The sequence below is a fragment of the Mus musculus genome, chromosome 13 (assembly GCF_000001635.26).
Source record: "Mus musculus strain C57BL/6J chromosome 13, GRCm38.p6 C57BL/6J".
Taxonomy (NCBI): domain Eukaryota; kingdom Metazoa; phylum Chordata; class Mammalia; order Rodentia; family Muridae; genus Mus; species Mus musculus.
The window spans coordinates 100,756,943-100,776,658 of record NC_000079.6 but is presented as its reverse complement, the minus strand read 5'-3'; the positions used below and the strand labels follow the sequence as shown (position 1 = coordinate 100,776,658).

The window sequence follows — 19,716 nt, the reverse complement described above, 5'->3', positions numbered from 1 at the left end:
ACCCGTGCCAGGAACTGAAAGGGCGTGTTAGTGGCATGGTAAAGTCTGGAGAGCATGTGCCAGCACTGCCTCCTGGTTGAGGCATTCATTTCTCCACTAAACTAAAGGTATGGCCCTCAGGAGTTATAATAGGGACCCCAGATCTGTTCTCGGAACAGCAAGAAAGCCTTTCAATATAATATTGCAGGTTCACAGTACTTGGAGGATTGATAGTCCAAGATCGGCTTTGGCTGCATGAGACCCTTTCTCAAAGTGAGAGTAGAAGCTAGAGAGATGATTCAGCGGTTAAGAGCACTGGCTCTTTGGAGGACCCAGGCTCGATTCCTAACCCCCACATCAAGTGGCTTACAACTGCGTGTAACTCCAGTTCTGGAGGGAATTTGATGCAGGGCAAACCCATTCTCCAAACCCTGACCTGGAGTGTAATAATAGGGGCAATAATAGCGCCAGCCAGGACGACTGTTGACATCTGTTTAAGCACTAAGTTTTACCCCTCCGGGCCACGCTAAAGATACAGTTTAAGTTATATCCTAAGTTTTCTCAAGACACTAGGCATGCTAGGTAAGAGTTCTACCACTGAGCCCCGTCTCCATCTATCCCTACCCACAGGCTTCGATGGCCTGTGTTGGTGAAAGTCTTAGCTAGAGGAATAGAATCAATTGTGGAAAGAAGCCTCAGAAAAGGAACGCAGCACGGTAACCACGGCAACCCGCTGCAAGGGGAGAAGCAGAAGGAGGGACTCAGGGCGGAAGGGGCGGGACCCTTCCGGAAGGGTAGGAACTTCCGGAAACCAATTTCGTGGCGGGAAGAACTGCTGGGTTATTTTCTGTGGCGTTCAAACCTGCGGGCCTTTGCAATGGAGGAGCAGCCGCGGGAGAGGTCTGAGGCCGGGGCTGAGGCCTGCGAAGAGAAGCGGGGTCTGTCGCAGGCCGCGGAGGAGCGTATCGAGGACCGTATCAGCCTGCTGCTCAGGTGCTCCCGGCGGGCATCCGCCCCCACTCGGGAGGCTCAGGGTTCCTATTCAGGTTCCCTGGCTGATTTAGGGCTCCGAAGCTTGCGGCACCATCAGTTTCACCGCTTTAGGCCTGTCAGTGGGGAAGAGAGCCGCAAAAGATGCCCTCCGCGCAGAGAGGCTAGTGGGCTGGGGTGGGACATTCTGCAGGAGGACGTGGCGCTGTGCCCGTCTTGAGCCAGGCTTGCGACCCGGCCTCCGGTGCTGTCTTGCCACTGTGGTCCGGGCTGGCTGAGCAGTACCTACCGCCAAGTTACAGGACACAGTCCACCTTGAGGACCAAGACCCTTTGCTGACCAGAAGCTTCGGTTGTTTATCGTCCTACCAGGACGATGATGCTCCCCAGTCAGCAGTTTTTAGAGAAAATTTGGCGGCCAGAAACTTTAGTCTAAGGCCTGGACCAAGTTTATCCTACTGCCTATGGTGAACTCTTCAAGCTAAGAAAAGCAGCGTCTGGTGTATGCGTAGCAAGAGCCATACAGCTCAACTACAGCATAGTTTTTCCGTATTTAAATAGAGATAGGAGCCAAACATTTTGTAATGCATGAAATCTAAATGTTAGTGTTCATACAGCTTATTGGGACACAGGTTTCTGGTACAGGGTCAGAGTTACATAGTTAAAACAGGCTATATGACTGCCAAGTCCTAAATTATTTGCTGTGTGGTTCTTTGCAGAAAAAAAAATTTAACAGGTTTTTTGCAGACCTTTAAAATGCATAACAAAGGGTTGGAGAGTTGGCTCAGTGGTTAAAGAACTTGGACTGCTCTTCCAGAGGTCACATGGTGGCTCACAACCATCTGCAGTGGGGTCTGATACCCTCTTCTGGTGTGTCTGAAGAAAGCAATGGTGTACTCATATACATAAAATAAATACATCTAAAAATTTTTTTAAAACTCATAACAGACTTGTTTTGAATTTTTGAGACAGGGTCTTGCTGTGAAACACTGGCAGCCTATAGCTGGGTGGCGGTGGCGCACGCCTTTAATCCCAGCATTTGGGAGGCAGAGGCTCGGATTTCTGAGTTCGAGGCCAGCCTGGTCTACAGAGTGAGTTCCAGGACAACCAGGTCAACACAGAGAAACCCTGCCTCAAAAAAACAAAACAAAACGAAACGAAACAAAAGGAAAGGCAAACACTGGCAGGCTATAACCTTGAACTTGTAGTAATCTTTTGTTTTTGCCTTCAGGTGCTAGAATTATAATCATTAAGGACCATACCTAGTCATATACAGATATGTCTGTTGTAAACACGACAGCTGAAGAACAAACTATTTTTTGAGCTTATCAGTACTCTTAGTTCTACCGTAATCTGTAATAATTTGTCAGTGATAGGGATGGTTTTTGGCAGTAGTAATGATTGAGCCTGGGGCTCAAGCATCTTTTGTTTTTGTTTTTGTTTGTTTGTTTTTCAAGACAGGGTTTCTCTGTGTAGCCCTGGCTGTCCTGGAACTCACTTTGTAAACCAGGCTGGCCTCCAACCTAGAAATTTGCCTGCCTCTGCCTCCCGAGTGCTGGGATTAAAGGCGTGCGCCACCACGTCCAGCAAGGGGCTCAAGCATCTTAGGCAAGCACTCTAAGACTGAGTGCCTTTTTTTTTTTTAAAGATATATATATATGCGCGCATACACACACACACACACACACACACACACTGTAGCTGTCTTCAGACATACCAGAATACCAGAAGAGGGAATCGGATCTAATTACGAATGGTTGTGAGCCACCATGTGGTTGCTGGGAATTGAACTCAGGACCTCTGAAAGAGAAGTCTGTGCTCTTAACTGCTGAGCCATCTCTCCAGCCTGACTGAGGGCTTTTTGACACAGCATCTAACAGCCCCTTTTTACTTTATCTTGAGTTTGAATTTGCTAAGTTGTCAAGACTGGTTTTGAACTTACTATGAAGTACTGGCAGGTCTTCACTGACATTTCTATCTTCCTACCTCAGCCTTCCAATGACCTGCATGGCTAGCCAGAGCCGAGTGTTAAGTTGTTGTTTTCATTTGGAATTGTGTCGTTTAAAGAACTTGATAACCAGAATAGTAGTGGTGCACCTCTTTAATCCCAGCACTTAGGCAGAGGCAGGAGGATTTCTGAGTTCAAGGCCAGCCTGGTCTACAAAGTGAGTTCCCAGGACAGTCAGGGCTACACAGAGAAACCCTGTCTGGATATATTTTTGAAGCTGGATAGGGGAGGTGCATGGCTTTAACCCCAGCACTCAGGAGGCAGGAGTAGAAAGATATATCTATGAGTTTGAGGCCAGCCCTGGTCTACAGAGTGAGTTCTAGATCAGCCAGGGCTACACAGAAAAATCCTATTTCAAATAAAAACAAGTATTTTCATTATTCTTAGGGTGTGTGTGTGTGTGTGTGTGTGTGTGTATAGCTATCTATGTACATGCATGGGTGTGCCCTTGGAGGCCAGAGATGACACATTCTTGCTGGAGCTGGAGTTAGAGGTAATTGTGAATAGCCTAGTTTTGGTACTGGGAACCAAACTCAGGTCCTCTTACAAGAAGAGTACCCACTTAATGGCTGAATCATCTTTCCAGCCCCTCCTGAAAACATTACAGTCTGGAAAGCTGGTAGAGCCTGCCTGGGATATCATCACTTCAGGCTACCAACCTGTAGAAGTGAGCTTTCATGAACCATGTTTTGGTCTGGCTGATGAATGTGCAAGAATTACATTTTTCACTTTTTCTCCAAGGTGCTGTATCCCCACTGTCATCCATTTTATGTCGCCGTCTTGCCAACTATTTTAAATAAAGCGAGGCTACATGAGAAGACTTTGAAGCCATTTCATTTATTGCAGGATGACTATAACCACCGTCCATAAATTCCTATCTGTCTTCTTTTTCCATTTTCAGGCTGAGAGCTCAGACAAAACAGCAGCTCTTAGAATATAAGTCCATGATCGACACAAGTAAGTCACTTCGTTTCCAAACAGCTTCGTGAGTTTGCTGATGAGTGCTATTTGTTTTAAAATTATATTTATTTGTATTTTATGTGCCTGTATTTTGCCTGCTGTATGTTTGTGCTCGTGAAGCCAAAAAGTACACTGGATCCCCTGGAAATGGAATTAGAGAGGTTATGAGCTATCACCTAGGTGCTCTCTGAGCCATCTCCAGCCCCCAAATGAATGGTTGTCTTAGAGTTTTACTTCTGTGAACAGACACCATGGTCAAGGCAAGTCTTATAAAGGACAACATATATTTGGGGCTGGCTTACAGGTTCAGAGGTTCAGTCCATTATCATCAAGGTGGGAACATGGCAGCATCTCGGCAGACATGGTGCTGGAGGAGCTGAGATTCTACATCTTCATCTGAAGGCTGCTAGCAGAAAACTGAATTCCAGGCAGCTAGGATGTGGTTCTTATAGCCTATACCCACAGCAACACACCTACTCTATCAGGGCCACACCTTCTAATAGTGCTACTCCCTGGGCTGAGCATATGTATATGCCTGAGCATATACAAACCATCACCATGGTATTCTTGGAAAAGAACATCAGCTTTACAAAGAAGTGGTTTTTCTCAGGCACGGTGACTCCTGCCTTTAATTCCAGCATTTGAGAAGTGAAGTCCAATCTCCATTAAGTTTGAGGTCAACCTGATTTCCATATTGAGTTTCAAGCTATCAGGAACTACACAGTGAGACCCCTTCAGTTGTTTGTGTGCATTTTGTGTAGTAAAAAAGGTAAACAGGGAGGTGTGCAAGATAATTATGAGGTGTGATAGGGCAGCAACAAGACTGTTCAGTCGGTTCGGATGAGTGCCGGCGAGCCTGATGCCCTGGGTTCAGGGCCTAACGCCCACTGACTCTAGAGGAGAGAACTAGCCTGACAAGTTGTCCTGTGACTGCCACATGAGCTTCGTGGTGTACACACACACACTGAATATTTATTTAATAAAAGTGTTACTGATTAAAAAAAACTTTTTACTTGTAGATGAAGAAAAAACTCCAGAACAGATTATGCAAGAAAAACAGATCGAAGTGTATGTCATATTTTAATCTTTTATTTGTGGCTTTTACTAAGATGTAATCATATGATCTGTGTTCCAGGGCTGTCTTTCTTTCCTTTAGGATTCTAGATAAATAAGTCAGGTCTAAGTTGGGAGCTTGGTGATTTGCAGTGGAGTATTTGGCACTACGGGGTGATCGCTTCTCTGCTGTCTGGTATGCCCTACATGGTCTATGTGCTTAGCAAAGCAACTCGGCTCAGCCTGCCAGCTCTGCAGACAGGCTTCTGGGCGGTGGGCAGTGGGCTGTGGTTTTCTTCTGTTCAGATAAAGGTGTTCAACTTTCTCCCCAAGGAGAAGCTTTAACACAGTTCAGTAACCACCTTGACATTGCTGAAATTCGTTCCTGTTTCTTTTATAGTAAAATTGAAGAGCTGGAGAATGAAATTGAAGATGTAAAAAGTAATATTGAAATGAAAAGTCTTGCACTGAGCAGGTAATCCTTCCTTTACTACTAAAGATAAGACTCGGGCTAGAGGTAAACCTGAGCATCGAGGGAAGGCTGCGGCCGGAGGGCCAAACTAAGCTGAACTAAATGATGATTAGCAGCCAAGCAAAATGACACAGGCCTATGACCCCAGCACTCAGGAGACTGAAGCTGGAGGGCCAGAGTTCAAAGCCAGCCTTAGCTACTACACAGGGATAACCTATTGTTAAATGGGGGAGGGGAGCTGGGAGTGGTTGGTAGGGCATATGTTTAATCCCAACACTCTGAATACAGAGGCGAGTAGATCTTTGTGAGTTCAAGGTCAGCCTGGTCTACATAGCAAGTTCCAGGACAGCCATGGTTTTTTTTGTTTGTTTGTTTGTTTTTTTACAAATCTACTTTTATTTATTTACTCTCCATTAGTTTAAATCCATCCGGGATGGGTACAGCATCACATGGATTCTGTGTCCAATGGCCTTTGCAGGAAGGTTGCTTCGGAATTTGGCACGAAGCGAGTTACCTTTCCCCAGATCACTCTGGTTTTCTTTGGTTTACCTTCAGGAGTCACCGTATTGTTTTTTGCTTTATACACATAAGCACATCTTTTGCCTAAGTAGAACTCTCGTTTCATCTCGGGCATAAACGCCTTCAATTTTAAGAAGAGCCGTGTGCTCTCTTTGGTTCCGGAGACCTCGCTTGTAGCCAGCAAAAATGGCCTTGCACCACAGCCTTCCAGACATACTTGCTGTTAGAAGTCCTGTTCCCAGCAGGCCTCCACAGGCGCCAAGATGGCGGAAAGAGCAGCCATGTTTAAGTAGTGAGACCCTATCTCCAAAAAGAGGACAGGTGAGGAAAGCAAAGAGGGAGGAACAAGAGAAGATGATGAGGTGATAGTACAGAAACTGTGAGAAAAGTTATTATTCATTAGCACCTTCCTTTGAAGAAGATCTGTAAGATGGGTGCTAAGGGCTCTTCATGAAGTTCATGGACAAGTTTCAAGCACATTGGCATTAAAGCACTACACAGATAAGTTTGTTTCAGTAACTGCCAAGACTTAGAAGAATTGTCATTAAGTTGGTTTAGTTTGGCTTGGTGTTTTTTCTAGGCTCAGTCTGGCCTAGAAATTGGTATGCAGTTCAGATTGGCCTCAGCCACTTCCCTTCTCATGAAGTTTAAATAGGTTTTTAACTCCTGGCTTTGCATTTAGGTTTTTGTGTTGTTATGTGTTGTGTTGTGTTGTTTTGTGTTGTGTTTTGTTTAGAGATAAGTGCCTAGGCCTGGGATTCGTAAACTTGCTTTATCCTTCCAAATTCTGGGATTATAGGCATATTGATCATATCTAGCTCTGCATTGTTATTTTTAGGTGTATTTGAACAGATGCGTGAATATAAATACAGTATCATAAGCTCTGTAAGTACTGGTATCCATGCACTGTATAGGAATTTTCTTCAGTGACAGGCTACATATATGAAAGTGGCACCATAAAATTGTATCACCTCCTGACACTGTGGCCACCTACCTTTGTGTGCCCACTACAGTATTGTCACGGTGATAAGACTGCAGATGCTGCATGTCTTAGAGTGTCACTGTGATAAATGGTGTTGATTAACAGACAATTATGACCAGCTGCAGGCTTGTGATTTAATAACCCCTAGTGAATGACTCTTAGAATTACTACCTAGTGGGTTTGACCTCTCCAGATTACCTTACGTTCTAAATTTAACTTTTTTTTAAAGATTTATTTATTTACTATATGTAAGTACACTGTAGCTGTCTTCAGACACACCAGAAGAGGGCATCCAGTCTTGTTACAGATGGTTGTGAGCCACCATGTGGTTGCTGGGATTTGAACTCAGGACCTTTGGAAGAGCAGTCGGTGCTCTTACCTGCTGAGCCATCTCACCAGCCCCTAAATTTAACTTTTATATTCATTTGAAAAGCAGCTAGAGACCCTGATATAGCTGTCTCTAGTGAGACTACGCCAGGGCCTAGCAAACACATAAGTGGATGCTCACAGTCAGCTATTGGATGGAACACAGGGCCCCCAATGGAGGAGCTAGAGAAAGTACCCAAAGAGCTAAAGGGATCTGCAACCCTATAGGTGGAACAATATGAACTAGCCAGTACCCCGGAGCTCGTGACTCTAGCTGCATATGTATCAGAAGATGGCCTAGCCGGCCATCACTGCAAAGAGAGGCCCATTGGACTTGCAAACTTTATATGCCCCAGTACTGGGGAACGCCAGGGCCAAAAAGTGGGAGTGGGTGGGTAGGGGAGTGGGGGGGAGGGTATGGGGGACTTTTGGGATAGCATTGGAAATGTAAATGAGGAAAATACCTAATTTAAAAAAATAGCAAAATTTTACATAGAAATAAAGTTTATATTCTTACTAAACTTAAAAAAAAAAAAGAAAAGAAAAGCAGCTAGAGCAGCTAGGGAGAAGCTCTGGCAGGTGAAGGTGCTTGCTGACAAGTCTAACGACCTGAGTCTGATCCCTAGAGCCGACACGGCTGACAGAGAGAACCAGCTCCCACAGGTGGTTCTGTGACCTCTCCATCTGTGCACTCTGCCGTATGCACGCTCACACACATACACACACACACACACACACACACACACACAGGCACATAGGCACATACACGTGCACACTTATACACACACTCACATATATACGTATGCACACACACATGCATATACATACATATACACATGCAAGCATGCACACACACACAAAAGAACAACGTAATTAAAGCTATTTAACTAGTTATGTAGAGAGGAAAGCAAGAAATAACTCTGCTACCATGGCAAACTTAATTGTCCAATTCAAGTTGGCCTCCTGCCTCAGACTCCTGAATGGTACTAACTATAGGCATCTACCCACTGTGCCTACCTGTTCCCTGTGTATGTGTGTATGTTAAAGACAGACCCAGTGCCTTGTACAAGCACACTGTGCCTGATTAAAGTAGTATGCTTTAACAGTTCACGGTAGAGCTGGCATGGCAGTGCATGTACATATATAAAGAGGTAGAGGCAGGAGGACAGAAATTCAGGGTCATCCTCAGCTACAAAAGAGTTTGAGGCTAGCCTAGGCTACATGACATCTTCTAGGACCTTAGAGGAAAAGATGTAAAATTTCCATCTACATCCCTGGCATCTTCAGCAGGCCCACGCTGATGTTTGTAAGGCCTAGCTGCTTCCCCAACTCTGTACAAAAGTGAGTCACTGAGGCTAGATTCCAGTCCACACCTCAGCCTGCCTATACACACAGCCTCAGGTCACAGCCTCGGCCCTTTTCTTACTTTCTTTACTTTAGAATGTTTCCTGGGGTTGGAGTGATCTTCGGCTAAGCATACATATACAATCTGGCAGCTTACTACTGCCTATAACTCCAGCTCCAGCCGATCTTACATCCCTTTGTCCTCCTTACTTGTATGCAGACATACATGTATATTTAAATAAATAATAGTAATGAATATTTTTAAAGTATATTTCTCATACCATATTGTGTTTTGTTTGTTTGTTTTTTAACAAATTAATCTATCTTTTTTTTTTTTTTTTTTAACTTTAATCCCAACACTCAGGAGGCAGAGGCAGGCGGATTTCAGAGTTCAAGGTCAGCCTGGTCTACAGAGTGAGTTCCAGAACAGCCAGGGCTACACAGAGAAACCCTGTCTCAAAAACAAAAACAAAACAAAAGACTTATTTATTTTATGTGTATGAGTACACTGTCACTGCCTTCAGACACGCCCAAAGAGGGCACCGGATCCCATTACATATGGTTGTGAGCCACCTTGTGGTTGCTGGGAATTGAACTCAGGACCTCTGAAAGAGCGGTCAGTGCTCTTAACCAATGAGTCATCTCTCCAGCCCTCATATTGTTTTTTTGTTTTTGTTTTTTTGTGGGTTTTTTTTTTTTTTTTTGAGACAAGGTTTTTCTGTGTAGCCCTGGCTGTCCTGGAACTCACTCTGTAGACCAGGCTGACCTCGAACTCAGAAATCTGCCTGCCTCTGCCTCCCAAGTGCTGGGACTAAAGGCGTGCACCACCATGCCTGGCTCCCCATATTGTTTTTATTTATTTATTTATTTATTTATTTATTTATTTATTTATTTATTTTTGGTTTTTCGAGACAGGGTTTCTCTGTATAGCCCTGGCTGTCCTGGAGCTCACTTTGTAGACCAGGCTGGCCTCGAACTCAGAAATCCGCCTGCCTCTGCCTCCCGAGTGCTGGGATTAAAGGCCTGTGCCACCACCACCCGGCAAGCTTTCTCCTGTAAGATGCCTTTTTCATTTTTGTTATTTAATATTTTCTTTCTTTTTTAGGATGAAACTTTCAGTTGCACTTCGGGATAACATGGAGAACATGGGACCTGAGAATTGGTATGCCTTTTTTTCTCCTGGATTTGAAAAAATAGGAACAATAAGGGAAGTATGCAAACTGATTTTAGATTGTGGCTTCTTTAAAGCATGTGCCTGGCTCAGGGATGGTGGTGGCACACGAGTTTCATCCCAGCACTGGGAGGGAGAGGTAGGCAGATCTCTGTAAATTTGAAGCCCTGCTGGTATATATAGTGAGTTCCAGGACAGCCAGGGTTATGTAGAAAGAAACACTGTCTCAAAAAAAAATTTTAAATAAAAAAGTGTGTGTGGAGCTGGAGAGATGGCTCATCGATTAAAGAGTACCGACTGTTATTCTAGAGTTCCTGAGTTCAAATCCCAGCAACCATATGGTGGCTCACAACCATCTGTAATAGGATCTGATGCCTTCTTCTGGTGTGTCTGAAGACAGCAATAGTATACTCATGTACATTAAATAAATAAATAAACAAACAAATATTTTTTGAAAAGTGTGTGTGTGTGTGTGCACATGTGTGTGTAGATTAGAGGACAGCTTGAAGGAGTCCCTTTTTCCTGCCACATTGGCCATAGGAATTGAACTTGGATCCTCTAGTAACAACTTAATGAAAAGAAGGGTTCTCTTTGTTTTTCATTGGTAGAAATGAGCTTGTTTACCTGCCTGGGCTTCAGAGTGAGGTCAACGATAGCCTAGAAGAGCCTTTGTCTCAATGAAAAGTTTAAAAAAAAAAAAAACAACTCAGTGCTAGGTGTCTTAGTTCGCGTGTATGACATGAGAGCTGTATGACATGGGACATGTATGACATGAGGGCTGTATGGCATGAAGGTCAGTTCCAGTATGAAAACTGTGGGTGGGAATCAAGAGGGAAGGAAGGCAGGTGCTGGTTCTCCTTAAAGACTATGTCAGGAAGTGTAAATAAAAGTGCTGGAAATTATAAGAGTCTTGCCTCGGGACACACCTGTGATCTTTCTTCCCAACACTAAAAATCTTGTGATATCTTAATCTTATACCCTCCCATGAGCACCAGACAGGTTCTGAGATGGATCTGGGCACCTCTCCCATCTTGGTGTCTTCATTCAGGCTGATTTGTAACCTCTTGATATTCCTGCGGGCTCAGATTACAGATCGTAACCTCGGAAGTTTTTAGGTCAGGTGTGGTGGTATATTCCTTAATCTCTAGGGAGGCAGAGGCAGGTGGATCTCTATGACTTTGAGACTAGCCTGGACTCCATTAGGGAAACCCTGTCTCAAAAAAATAAAAGCAAACATTTTAAAACATTTATGCATTTTGTGTAGTGGGTGGGTCGGTATTGCAGGAGTCATTTCTCTGCTCTGTCTGGGTCCCAGGGAGGGGACTTGGGTCATTAGGCTTTGCAGTAGGCACCTTAGCCTTCTGACAGAATCTTCAAGCAGTTCTGGGGTGAGGCTGGAGAGACGGCTCAGCAGTTAAGATTGCTGCTGCTCTTCCTGGTTGCTTCCAACTGTCTGTAACACCTATTTCAGGGAATGTGATGTTCTTTTCTGGCCTCTACACACATTTGATGCACTTACATGCATGCAGGTAAGACACCCATACAAGTAAAATTTTGTTGTTGTTTTTGGAGACAGGGTTTCTCTGTGTAGACCTGGCTGTCCTGGAACTCACTTTGTAGACCAGGCTGGCCTGGAACTCAGAAATCTGGCTGCCTCTGCCTCCCGAGTGCTGGGGTTAAAGGCATGTGCCACCACGCCCAGCTCAATATTTTTTTAAATGCAGTTTTCCGTTAAAGGAGCAAATTTCAAGATAGACTCAGCATACATAGGGGCCCCTCCTGAATAGAAAGCTCAAACAGGCCACACAGTGTCTGTGGTATGTTTTGAAATTTGGAACTGTTAAAATAACCTGAATGAGGTCATCACTAGTGTGGGCATCTCCAGCTCCTGGGGTGGCAGTGCCTTACAGTTCTACATAAGCAAGCCAAAGCCCAATGTCAACAGTAAACAAGTCAGTCGAGTAGTGCCTGACTCTAGAAAAGCATTCAGCTCCTGGAGTCTGCCGTACCCAAGTAGCAGACCTGACCTGCTGACATCAAGTTAGTAAACTTTGGCTGATTTGTTTGTTTGTTTTTTGTTTTGTTTTTCTTTTGAGACAGGGTCTTTGTGTGTAGCCTGGGATGGCCTTGAACTAGTTATGTGGTACAGGGCTGCCTCAAACTCAAAATTCTCTGCCTCACCTTCCTGAGAGGAATTCGTGACTTGTGTCACCATGCCCAGCTTATGCAGTGGGGGGTTAAACTAGAGCCTGGTTCAAATCTTTTCATTTTAGACAGGCACTCTGCCAACTAAGCAACATTGCCAGCCCCAGGGTGGATTATATTTTGTTTATGACTTTGTGTGGATGGGTATCCTGGGTATGTATGCTTGTCTCCGACATGTGTTAAGTGCCTGCAGGGGCCAGAAAAGAATTTCACACCCCTGGAACTGGAGTTACAACGCCACTGTTGTGAGCTATCATTTGGGTGCTGGGTCTCCTGCAAGAGCAGTAAGTACTTCTAACCACCGAGCTATCTCTTGAGGTTCCAGATTTGTTATTATGTAGCTAGAGTGCACAAGTTGTATCTTTGTTTCCTTTGCAGTGTGCTCACAGATGACATGAAGCACATATTAAAGCTACAAAAGTTAATAATGAAGTCCCAGGAGGTAAGCTGGCATGGCTGCTTATGCGATCTTGCTGTCATCTTGCCAGAGCTGTTACACAGGATTGAGAAGTCGGCTGGGCCTGGGTGACTGCAGATCCATCTCCCAAGTTGTTTTATCATAGAGCTTATTTTTTACTGAGGTTACAAGTTACCAACATATTTTAAGTGACTCTCTCCTTCCTTTGGCTTTGTGGAAATAGAGGAATTGAAAAGCCAGCTCTAGGCCAGGTGTTGCTGCATAGGTGCACCTGTGGTCCCAGCACTTAGGAGGTGGAGACAGGAGTTCAGTTGTTCTTGGTTCCAAAGAGAGTTGAAGCTAGCCTGGGCTATTTAAGATACCATCTTAGCAAGACAGCTGGGTTTGGTGGAACATGCCTTTGCCTTTAATCCCAGCATGCAGAATCCATGGCTAGCTACATAGTAGACTTTTCAAAATAAAAACCACACAAACAAAAACAAAGATAAGGGAAATTGGAGCCTAAGAAAATTTGACTATGTGAAACTCAATGATATAAGTATTGTAAATTCACCATTGAGTGATGTGCTGTCATCTACATTTTAACAACAGGAGTCTTCAGAACTGGAGAAAAAGCTGCTTGATGTCAGAAAGAAGAGACTACGTATGTAGGATTTGTTTATTTATGTTTTTCTTACAGTTGCTCTCGAGCGCGCGCGTGTGTGTGTGTGTGCGTGTGCGTGCAGTGCCGCCCCATCCCCCACTCTTCAGATCCCTGAGACAGTCACTACATATAGGGCAGGAATTTTATGTTCAGTAGTTTGGGGGCCACAGGTTGACTCGAGACTGTGACTAAATGTATAGATTGTCTCATTTGTTAAGATTGTAGTCCTTACAAGTTTACTAAATCTAGGATTCTAGATAAATCATTTCACTTGTAAATCATAAAAACTGTGGAAATCCATATTGCCCTTTTAAAAGAAAACTATGGGGATGGAGAGATGGCTCAGAGGTTAAGAGCACTGACTGCTCTTCCAAAGGTCCTGTGTTCAATTCCCAGCAACCACATGATGGCTCACAACCATCTGTAACAGGATGTCTAGTGTATCTGAGATAGCTACAGTGTACTCACATACATAAAATAAATAAATCGGAAGGAAAGAAGGAAGAAAGAAGAAACAAAGAAAACTACAAGAATTTATCTATGTGGGAAAACAGATAACAAAGATACTTGGATTAGAAAAGCAGGCGTCATGCCAGGCAGTGGTGACACACACCTTTGGCCCCAGTACTCAGGAGACAGGCAGGCAGATGTCCTAGTTTGAAGCCAAACTGGTTTACAGAGCAAGTCCCAGGACAGCCAGGGCTACATAAAAGAAACAAGAAGAAAGCACATATGCCCCAGGGGATAGTCTTCTAGTGAAAATAAAACTGAAAGTGGCTAAACATTTATAAGAACCAAGGCCAGAGGATGTAACTCAGTTGAGCTAGTAGAGTTTACCCAACATGCAAGAAGCTGTAAGTTTGGGCTGGACATTCTGGCACACACATGTAATCCCAACACTTGAAAGACAGAGACAGGAGGATCGGGAATATTTTTTAATGGTTCTGCTGTATGTACACCTGCATGCCAGAAGAGGAGGGCATCAGATCTCATTACAGATGGTCATGAGCCACCATGTGGGTGCTGAGAATTGAACTCAGGACCTCTGGAAGAGCAGCCAATGCTCATAACTAATAAGCCATCTCTCTAGCCCTGAGGATCAGGAATTTAAGGCTAACTTGAGCTACAAAGACTCTGTCTCCAGGCTGGAGAGATGGCTCAACGGTTAAAAGCACTGACTACTCTTCCAGAGGTTCTGAGTTCAATTCCCAGCAACCACATGGTGACTCACAACCATCTGTAATGGGATCTAATGCCCTCTTCTGGTGCATCTGAAGACAGTGACAGTGTACCCACATGCATGAAATAAATCTTTTACAAAGGAAAAAAAAAGACTGTCTGAAAAAAAAGAAAAACAGAAACATCAAAATAAAATAAATAACTTCATGACTAGAATAACCAGGAAATACTCTGTTTTATAGTCTTTCATGCATGGTCCCTATTTGTAAAGTTGCACATGTCTTTAGGTAGGTAAGTCTGAGCTCTAGGCTAGGCAGAACTACTTAGATTCTGTCTTTAAAGGAGAAAAAAAAAAAAAACCCAGCCATATATAAATATGTATGTATGTAAACATACAAACACACACATACAGACATACATATATTGTTTTGGTTTTAACCTAACAGAACTAAAGCAAGCTTCAAGAAGTAAGCTTTTAGAAATACAAATCGAGAAGAACAAACAGAAAGAGGATGTTGACAAGATGGAGAATTCTGAAATGATAAAGACCATGAAAAAAAAACTACAGACGGAGATAAAGATCACTACAGTTGTTCAACATACATTCCAGGTAACACTTTTATAAACTAAGGACAGAGGTTGCAGGACACAGTAGCACATACCTATAATCGGACCACTTGGGAGAGAAAAGCAGAGGGTCAGGAGTTCAAGGGTAGCCTGAACTACATGAGACCTTGTCTCAATAAAACAGAAACAGGGGCTGGAGAGTTGGTTGGTTAGTTAGGAGCACTGGCTACAACTCCAGAGGACCCAGGTTCAATTCTCAGTACTTACATTGCAGCTCAGGACTATGTGCATGTAACTATAGTCCCGTGGGATCTGATCTCTTCTTCTGGCTCCCATGGCAATAGGCCTGGTGAGCAAATAGGAATGTAGATTTAAAACAAAACAAAACAAAACAAGCATATAAAATTAATTAATTTTAAAAAGTCAGAAAACAATAATAAAAAATGTCCATCCATCCCCTCCCCCTTCACACACACACACACACACACACCCCGCAGGGTTTCTCTGTATAGCCCAGGCTGGCTATAATAAACTCACAGAGATCTGCCTGCCTCTGCCTCCTGAGTGCTGTGATTAAAGGCATGTGCACCACTGCCCGGCGAGTGTCTCTTCTGTACGCCAATATTTTAAATATTTTTGTACATAACAGCATAGTAACACTTATTCTCTAAAATTTGTAAAAAAAAAAAAAAAAAAAAAACAAACCTTGGATGAACTAACTCTTCAACTCTTGAAAACAAACGGTTTTATTTTTTATCCAGTGCCCCCCACCGCCCACAATTTTTTTGTTTGTTTGTGGGGGGTTTTTGTTTGTTTTTCAAGACAGGGTTTCTCTGTATTGCCCTGGCTGTTCTGGAACTCACTCTGTAGACCATGCTGGTCTTGAACTCAGAAATGTGCCTACCTCTGCCTCCCAAATGCTGGGATTAAAGGCATGTGCCACCACTGCCCACAAGTATTCCTAATGAATAAAACCTGTCCTAGGCTGGGGGTTGGAGAGATGGCTCAGCAGTTAAGAGCACTAACTGTTCTTCCAGAGGTCCTGAGTTCAAATCCCAGCAACCACATGGTGGCTCACAACCATCTGTAATGAGATCTGGTGCCCATTTCTGGTGTGCCTAAAGACAGCTACAATGTACTTATATATAATAAATAAATTAATTTAAAAAGGGAAAAAAAAAGCTATCCTGGGAACCCATACGTGAACACTGGACATACCACTCAGCATTATGGGAAGCAAGGCTGCCGCCTACTTGACAGTGGGAAACAGAGATGGAGCACTCTTTGCTGGGGACTAGTAGGTGCTCAGTAAATTAGATGATGTAGCATAAGTGTAAGCGTGCTGGGGACATAGTGCACAGGGCAGGCACAAAGCCCTGGCTGTGACCCCCAGCCCACGTGAACTGTACATGGTGGCAGGTCCTTGTCATCCTAGCACTGAGTAAGTAGAGGCCGAAAATCTGACGTTCAAGGCTGTCCTCAGCTGCAGAGTTGATGCATAGCAAGTTCAGGGCCAACCTAGGCTACATGAAAACTGTCCAGGAAAAAAAAAATCAGGAAAGGATTAGTCTTGTTAAATTGAGTACTTAGAATTTTTCTTTAATTACAGGGCCTTATTTTGGCGAGTAAAACCAACTGGGCAGAGGACCCTGCCCTCAGAGAGACAGTGCTGCAGCTGGAGAAGGACCTCAACACGCTATGAGAAGAATCCCGCAGTTTAAAATTGGCTTTGTGACCAATCTGTCATTTAAATAGCCGAGTTCATGGGAAATGTAAATGGTGTTTTTGGAACCACTCTGCTGCTTCAGTTTTGGGGTTTTGAGTTGATGTGACACAGAACCTTTCGTTTTAATTGTGCTCATTAAAGTGGCATCCTCTGCAGGAGTCTGGCCGTGGAGGCCTTGGAAAGAAGCGGGCGGTCCTGCTGCCACCGGATGTGCATCTCCTTGCCAACGTTTCCCCGTGACCCCTTTTGGAATATGCTTATGCATCTGCACGCTGTGCAAAGTTGTGTGTGTTAAGTAAGGTTGTGTCTTCTTTTCTCCTTCTCTACTTAGCATGCATTTTACTTTTATAACTTAAGGAATAAAAAGAATAAACATTACTGCATTATTAACTAAAAAAAGAATACTTGCAGGACTGGAGAGATGGCTTAGTGGTTAAAAGCACTCACTGACTGCTCTTCTCAGGGACCCAAGTTCAGTTCCCAGCACCTACATGGCAGCTCACAACCATCTCTAACTCCAGTTCCATGGAATCTAACACCCTCTTCTGGCCAGTCAGGCACCAGACGTGTGTGTGAAGCTCATATGTACGTACGTACATACATACATACATACATACATACATACATACATACATACATACGTTTTACATGCATGCAAAACACACATACATATAAACAAATGTTTTTTTTAAATTAAAAATTTCCCTCCAAACACTACTGAGATTTCCAAAACCAGACCATGGAGTCTATAAAAGGGAGTAAGAACCCCAGTCTCATAGCTCGTGACAGACGTGTGTGCTTCTGTCATCGTCTGGTCCCCTAGATTCGAAGTATGCCATACAGTCCAGTTATGTGAGCAAAGGGGCCACCACACGAAAACTACACAAGCCAAAGGAAAGCTGCTTAGGAGAGGCGGGCCAAGCTCCAGTCACAGAAATGGATTTACCGTTTTTATTTTTAAAAATTCTTTTTTTTTCCCCCCGGGCAGTTGTGGCGCACACCTTTGATCCCAGCACTGGGTGGCAGAGGCAAGCAAATCTCCTCTGATCTAAATAACTTTAAAAGTCCCACAGTCTTTACATATTCTTAAATTTTCAATCTCTTTAAAATATCCATCTCTTTTAAAATTCAAAGTCTTTTTACAATTAAATGTCTCTTAACTGTGGGCTCCACTAAAACAGTTTCTTCCTTCAAGAGGGAAAATATCAGAGCACAGTCACAATCAAAAGCAAAAGTCAATCTCCAACCGTCCAATGTCTGGGATTCAACTCACGATCTTCTGGGCTCCTCCAAGGGCTTGGGTCACTTCTCCAGCCAGGCCCTTTGTAGCACAGGCGAGTTCAAGGCCAGCCTGGTCTATAGAACAAGTTCAGGACAGCTAGGGCTACACAGAAAACATCATTTTGAAGAAAAAGTTTTTTGTGTGTGTATGTAGATGAGTTTGTATATTCCATGTGTATGCAATAGGCTACAGAGCCCAAAAGAGGGTGTCAGGTTCCCTGGAACGATAGTTTCAGACAGCTGTAAGCGTTCATGTGCTGGGAACCAGTCCTCTTCGAGAGAAGCCAATGCTCTTAACTACTCAGGCATCTCTCGAGCCCCCCAAAATGGACTTTTTCTACAGTAGAGGAATTCTAAGTTTCTGAAGCATGGAAGAAAAATGGGCTTTTTAATTTTTATTAAGGAGCAGTTCTCTGAATTTGAGGCCAACCTGGTCTACATATCCAGGAGACAGGCCAGCCAGTTGTGGTTACATAGTGAGACCCTCTCTCAAAAATTAAAATAAAGTTAAGCGATTCATCTCCCAGCTAGTAGAATATATCCTATGTACAGGCAACAGCTTTTGAGATACCCACATTCCAATTGTTTGGGACTCACATGAAGACCAAGCTGCACATCTGCTAAGTATGTGCAGGGAGGCCTAGGTCCAGCGCATGTATGATCTCTGGTTGGTGCTTTAGTCTCTGAGAGCCCCAGGGATCCAGGTTAGTTGACTCTGTTGGTCTTCCTGTGGAATTCCTATCCCCTTTGGGGTCCTATTCTTCCATAAGAATCCCGAGACTCTATGCACTGTTTGGCTGTGGGTGTCTGTATCTGTCTGAATCAGCTCCTCAGAGGAGAATCTTACAGCATAGATTTCATTAGGAAACTTGCAGTCTATCTGTACACAAACTAAAGGCAACCTAGACTAGGGGCTTAGGTTGCTGGCAGCTTTCGCTGTAAGAACTTGTGTATGTGGCTTCGGACCTCATTCATTGCATCCGTATACATAGAGCTGAAGCCGGTGCACCAACTGCTAACGCTTCCAGCGTTCACTAACCCTAACCCTAACCACTTCCAGCGTGGTTATTGAAGAGGATGCTCCAGTAAAAGGAATCCGGTTTAAGTGTATGTAAAGGAAGGGGCTGGTGACCAATTCATACACAAGGATGACGGGAGAATCACCACTAGAAAACAAGCCACTGATCAAAAAAGGATCAAGAGCAGAGTAGGCAGCCTGACGGAGGAGGGCAGCCAGTGCTAGATGGTTAGTGGGTGAGCAGCTAGCACTAGCAAGACACAAAACTTTGCACTTTTCCCTCCATGGTACCTCCTCAGTCCTGACACCACACACAGTTAGCTCATTAGCCTGGGGAACTTGCAGCTTAAAACCAGTAGTTACACTACTCAACACCAATTGTGACTTTTTTTTATCAATAAATACTAATTTTCAAATAAAAAAAAAGAGAGAGAAAAAGAATGAAGCCAAGAGACCTCTAGTAGTTGGGTAGGAAAGATCAAGGATAAAATAAAATGCCAATTCAAAGGTAACTGAAGACTCATGTTCAAATGACATCTGTTATGCAAAGTCAGGGTCTTGCTTAGATGGGGTAACCATGATCCATGTGTCAAAGCAAACACAGTGTGTGCTCCACAGGAGATTAAAAAAAAAAAAAAAAACAGCGGGGCTGGTGAGATGGCTCAGTAGGTAAGAGCACCCGACTGCTCTTCCAAAGGTCCTGAGTTCAAATCCCAGCAACCACATGGTGGCTCACAACCATCCCTAACGAGATCTGACTCCCTCTTCTGGTGTGTCTGAAGACAGGTACAGTGTACTTATGTATAATAAATCTTTAAAAAGAAAAAAAAAAACAG

At 43.8% G+C, this 19,716-nt stretch overlaps 1 protein-coding gene across 6 annotated transcripts; it reads left to right on the top strand.

Moving 5' to 3' along the window:
* Nucleotides 1-755: 755 nt before the first annotated feature.
* Cenph (centromere protein H) lies at nt 756-16,985 on the top strand. 6 transcript variants are annotated; one of them, XM_030247280.1, is made up of 10 exons: nt 807-972; nt 3,878-3,933; nt 4,956-5,004; nt 5,093-5,185; nt 5,390-5,464; nt 9,778-9,834; nt 12,427-12,490; nt 13,058-13,109; nt 14,735-14,898; nt 16,465-16,959. In XM_030247280.1, the coding sequence occupies exons 5-10, from the start codon at nt 5,442-5,444 to the stop codon at nt 16,555-16,557; spliced, it is 453 nt and encodes a 150-aa protein (XP_030103140.1). In that variant the 5' UTR covers nt 807-972; nt 3,878-3,933; nt 4,956-5,004; nt 5,093-5,185; nt 5,390-5,441; the 3' UTR covers nt 16,558-16,959. The 6 variants fall into 6 exon arrangements, 5 of the variants coding, with proteins under 5 accessions (XP_030103138.1, XP_030103139.1, NP_068686.1 ...); NM_021886.2 differs by lacking the exon at nt 5,093-5,185 and having other exon boundaries at nt 760-972; nt 16,465-16,985; XR_003950454.1 differs by lacking the exons at nt 5,093-5,185; nt 12,427-12,490 and having other exon boundaries at nt 757-972.
* Nucleotides 16,986-19,716: the final 2,731 nt, after the last annotated feature.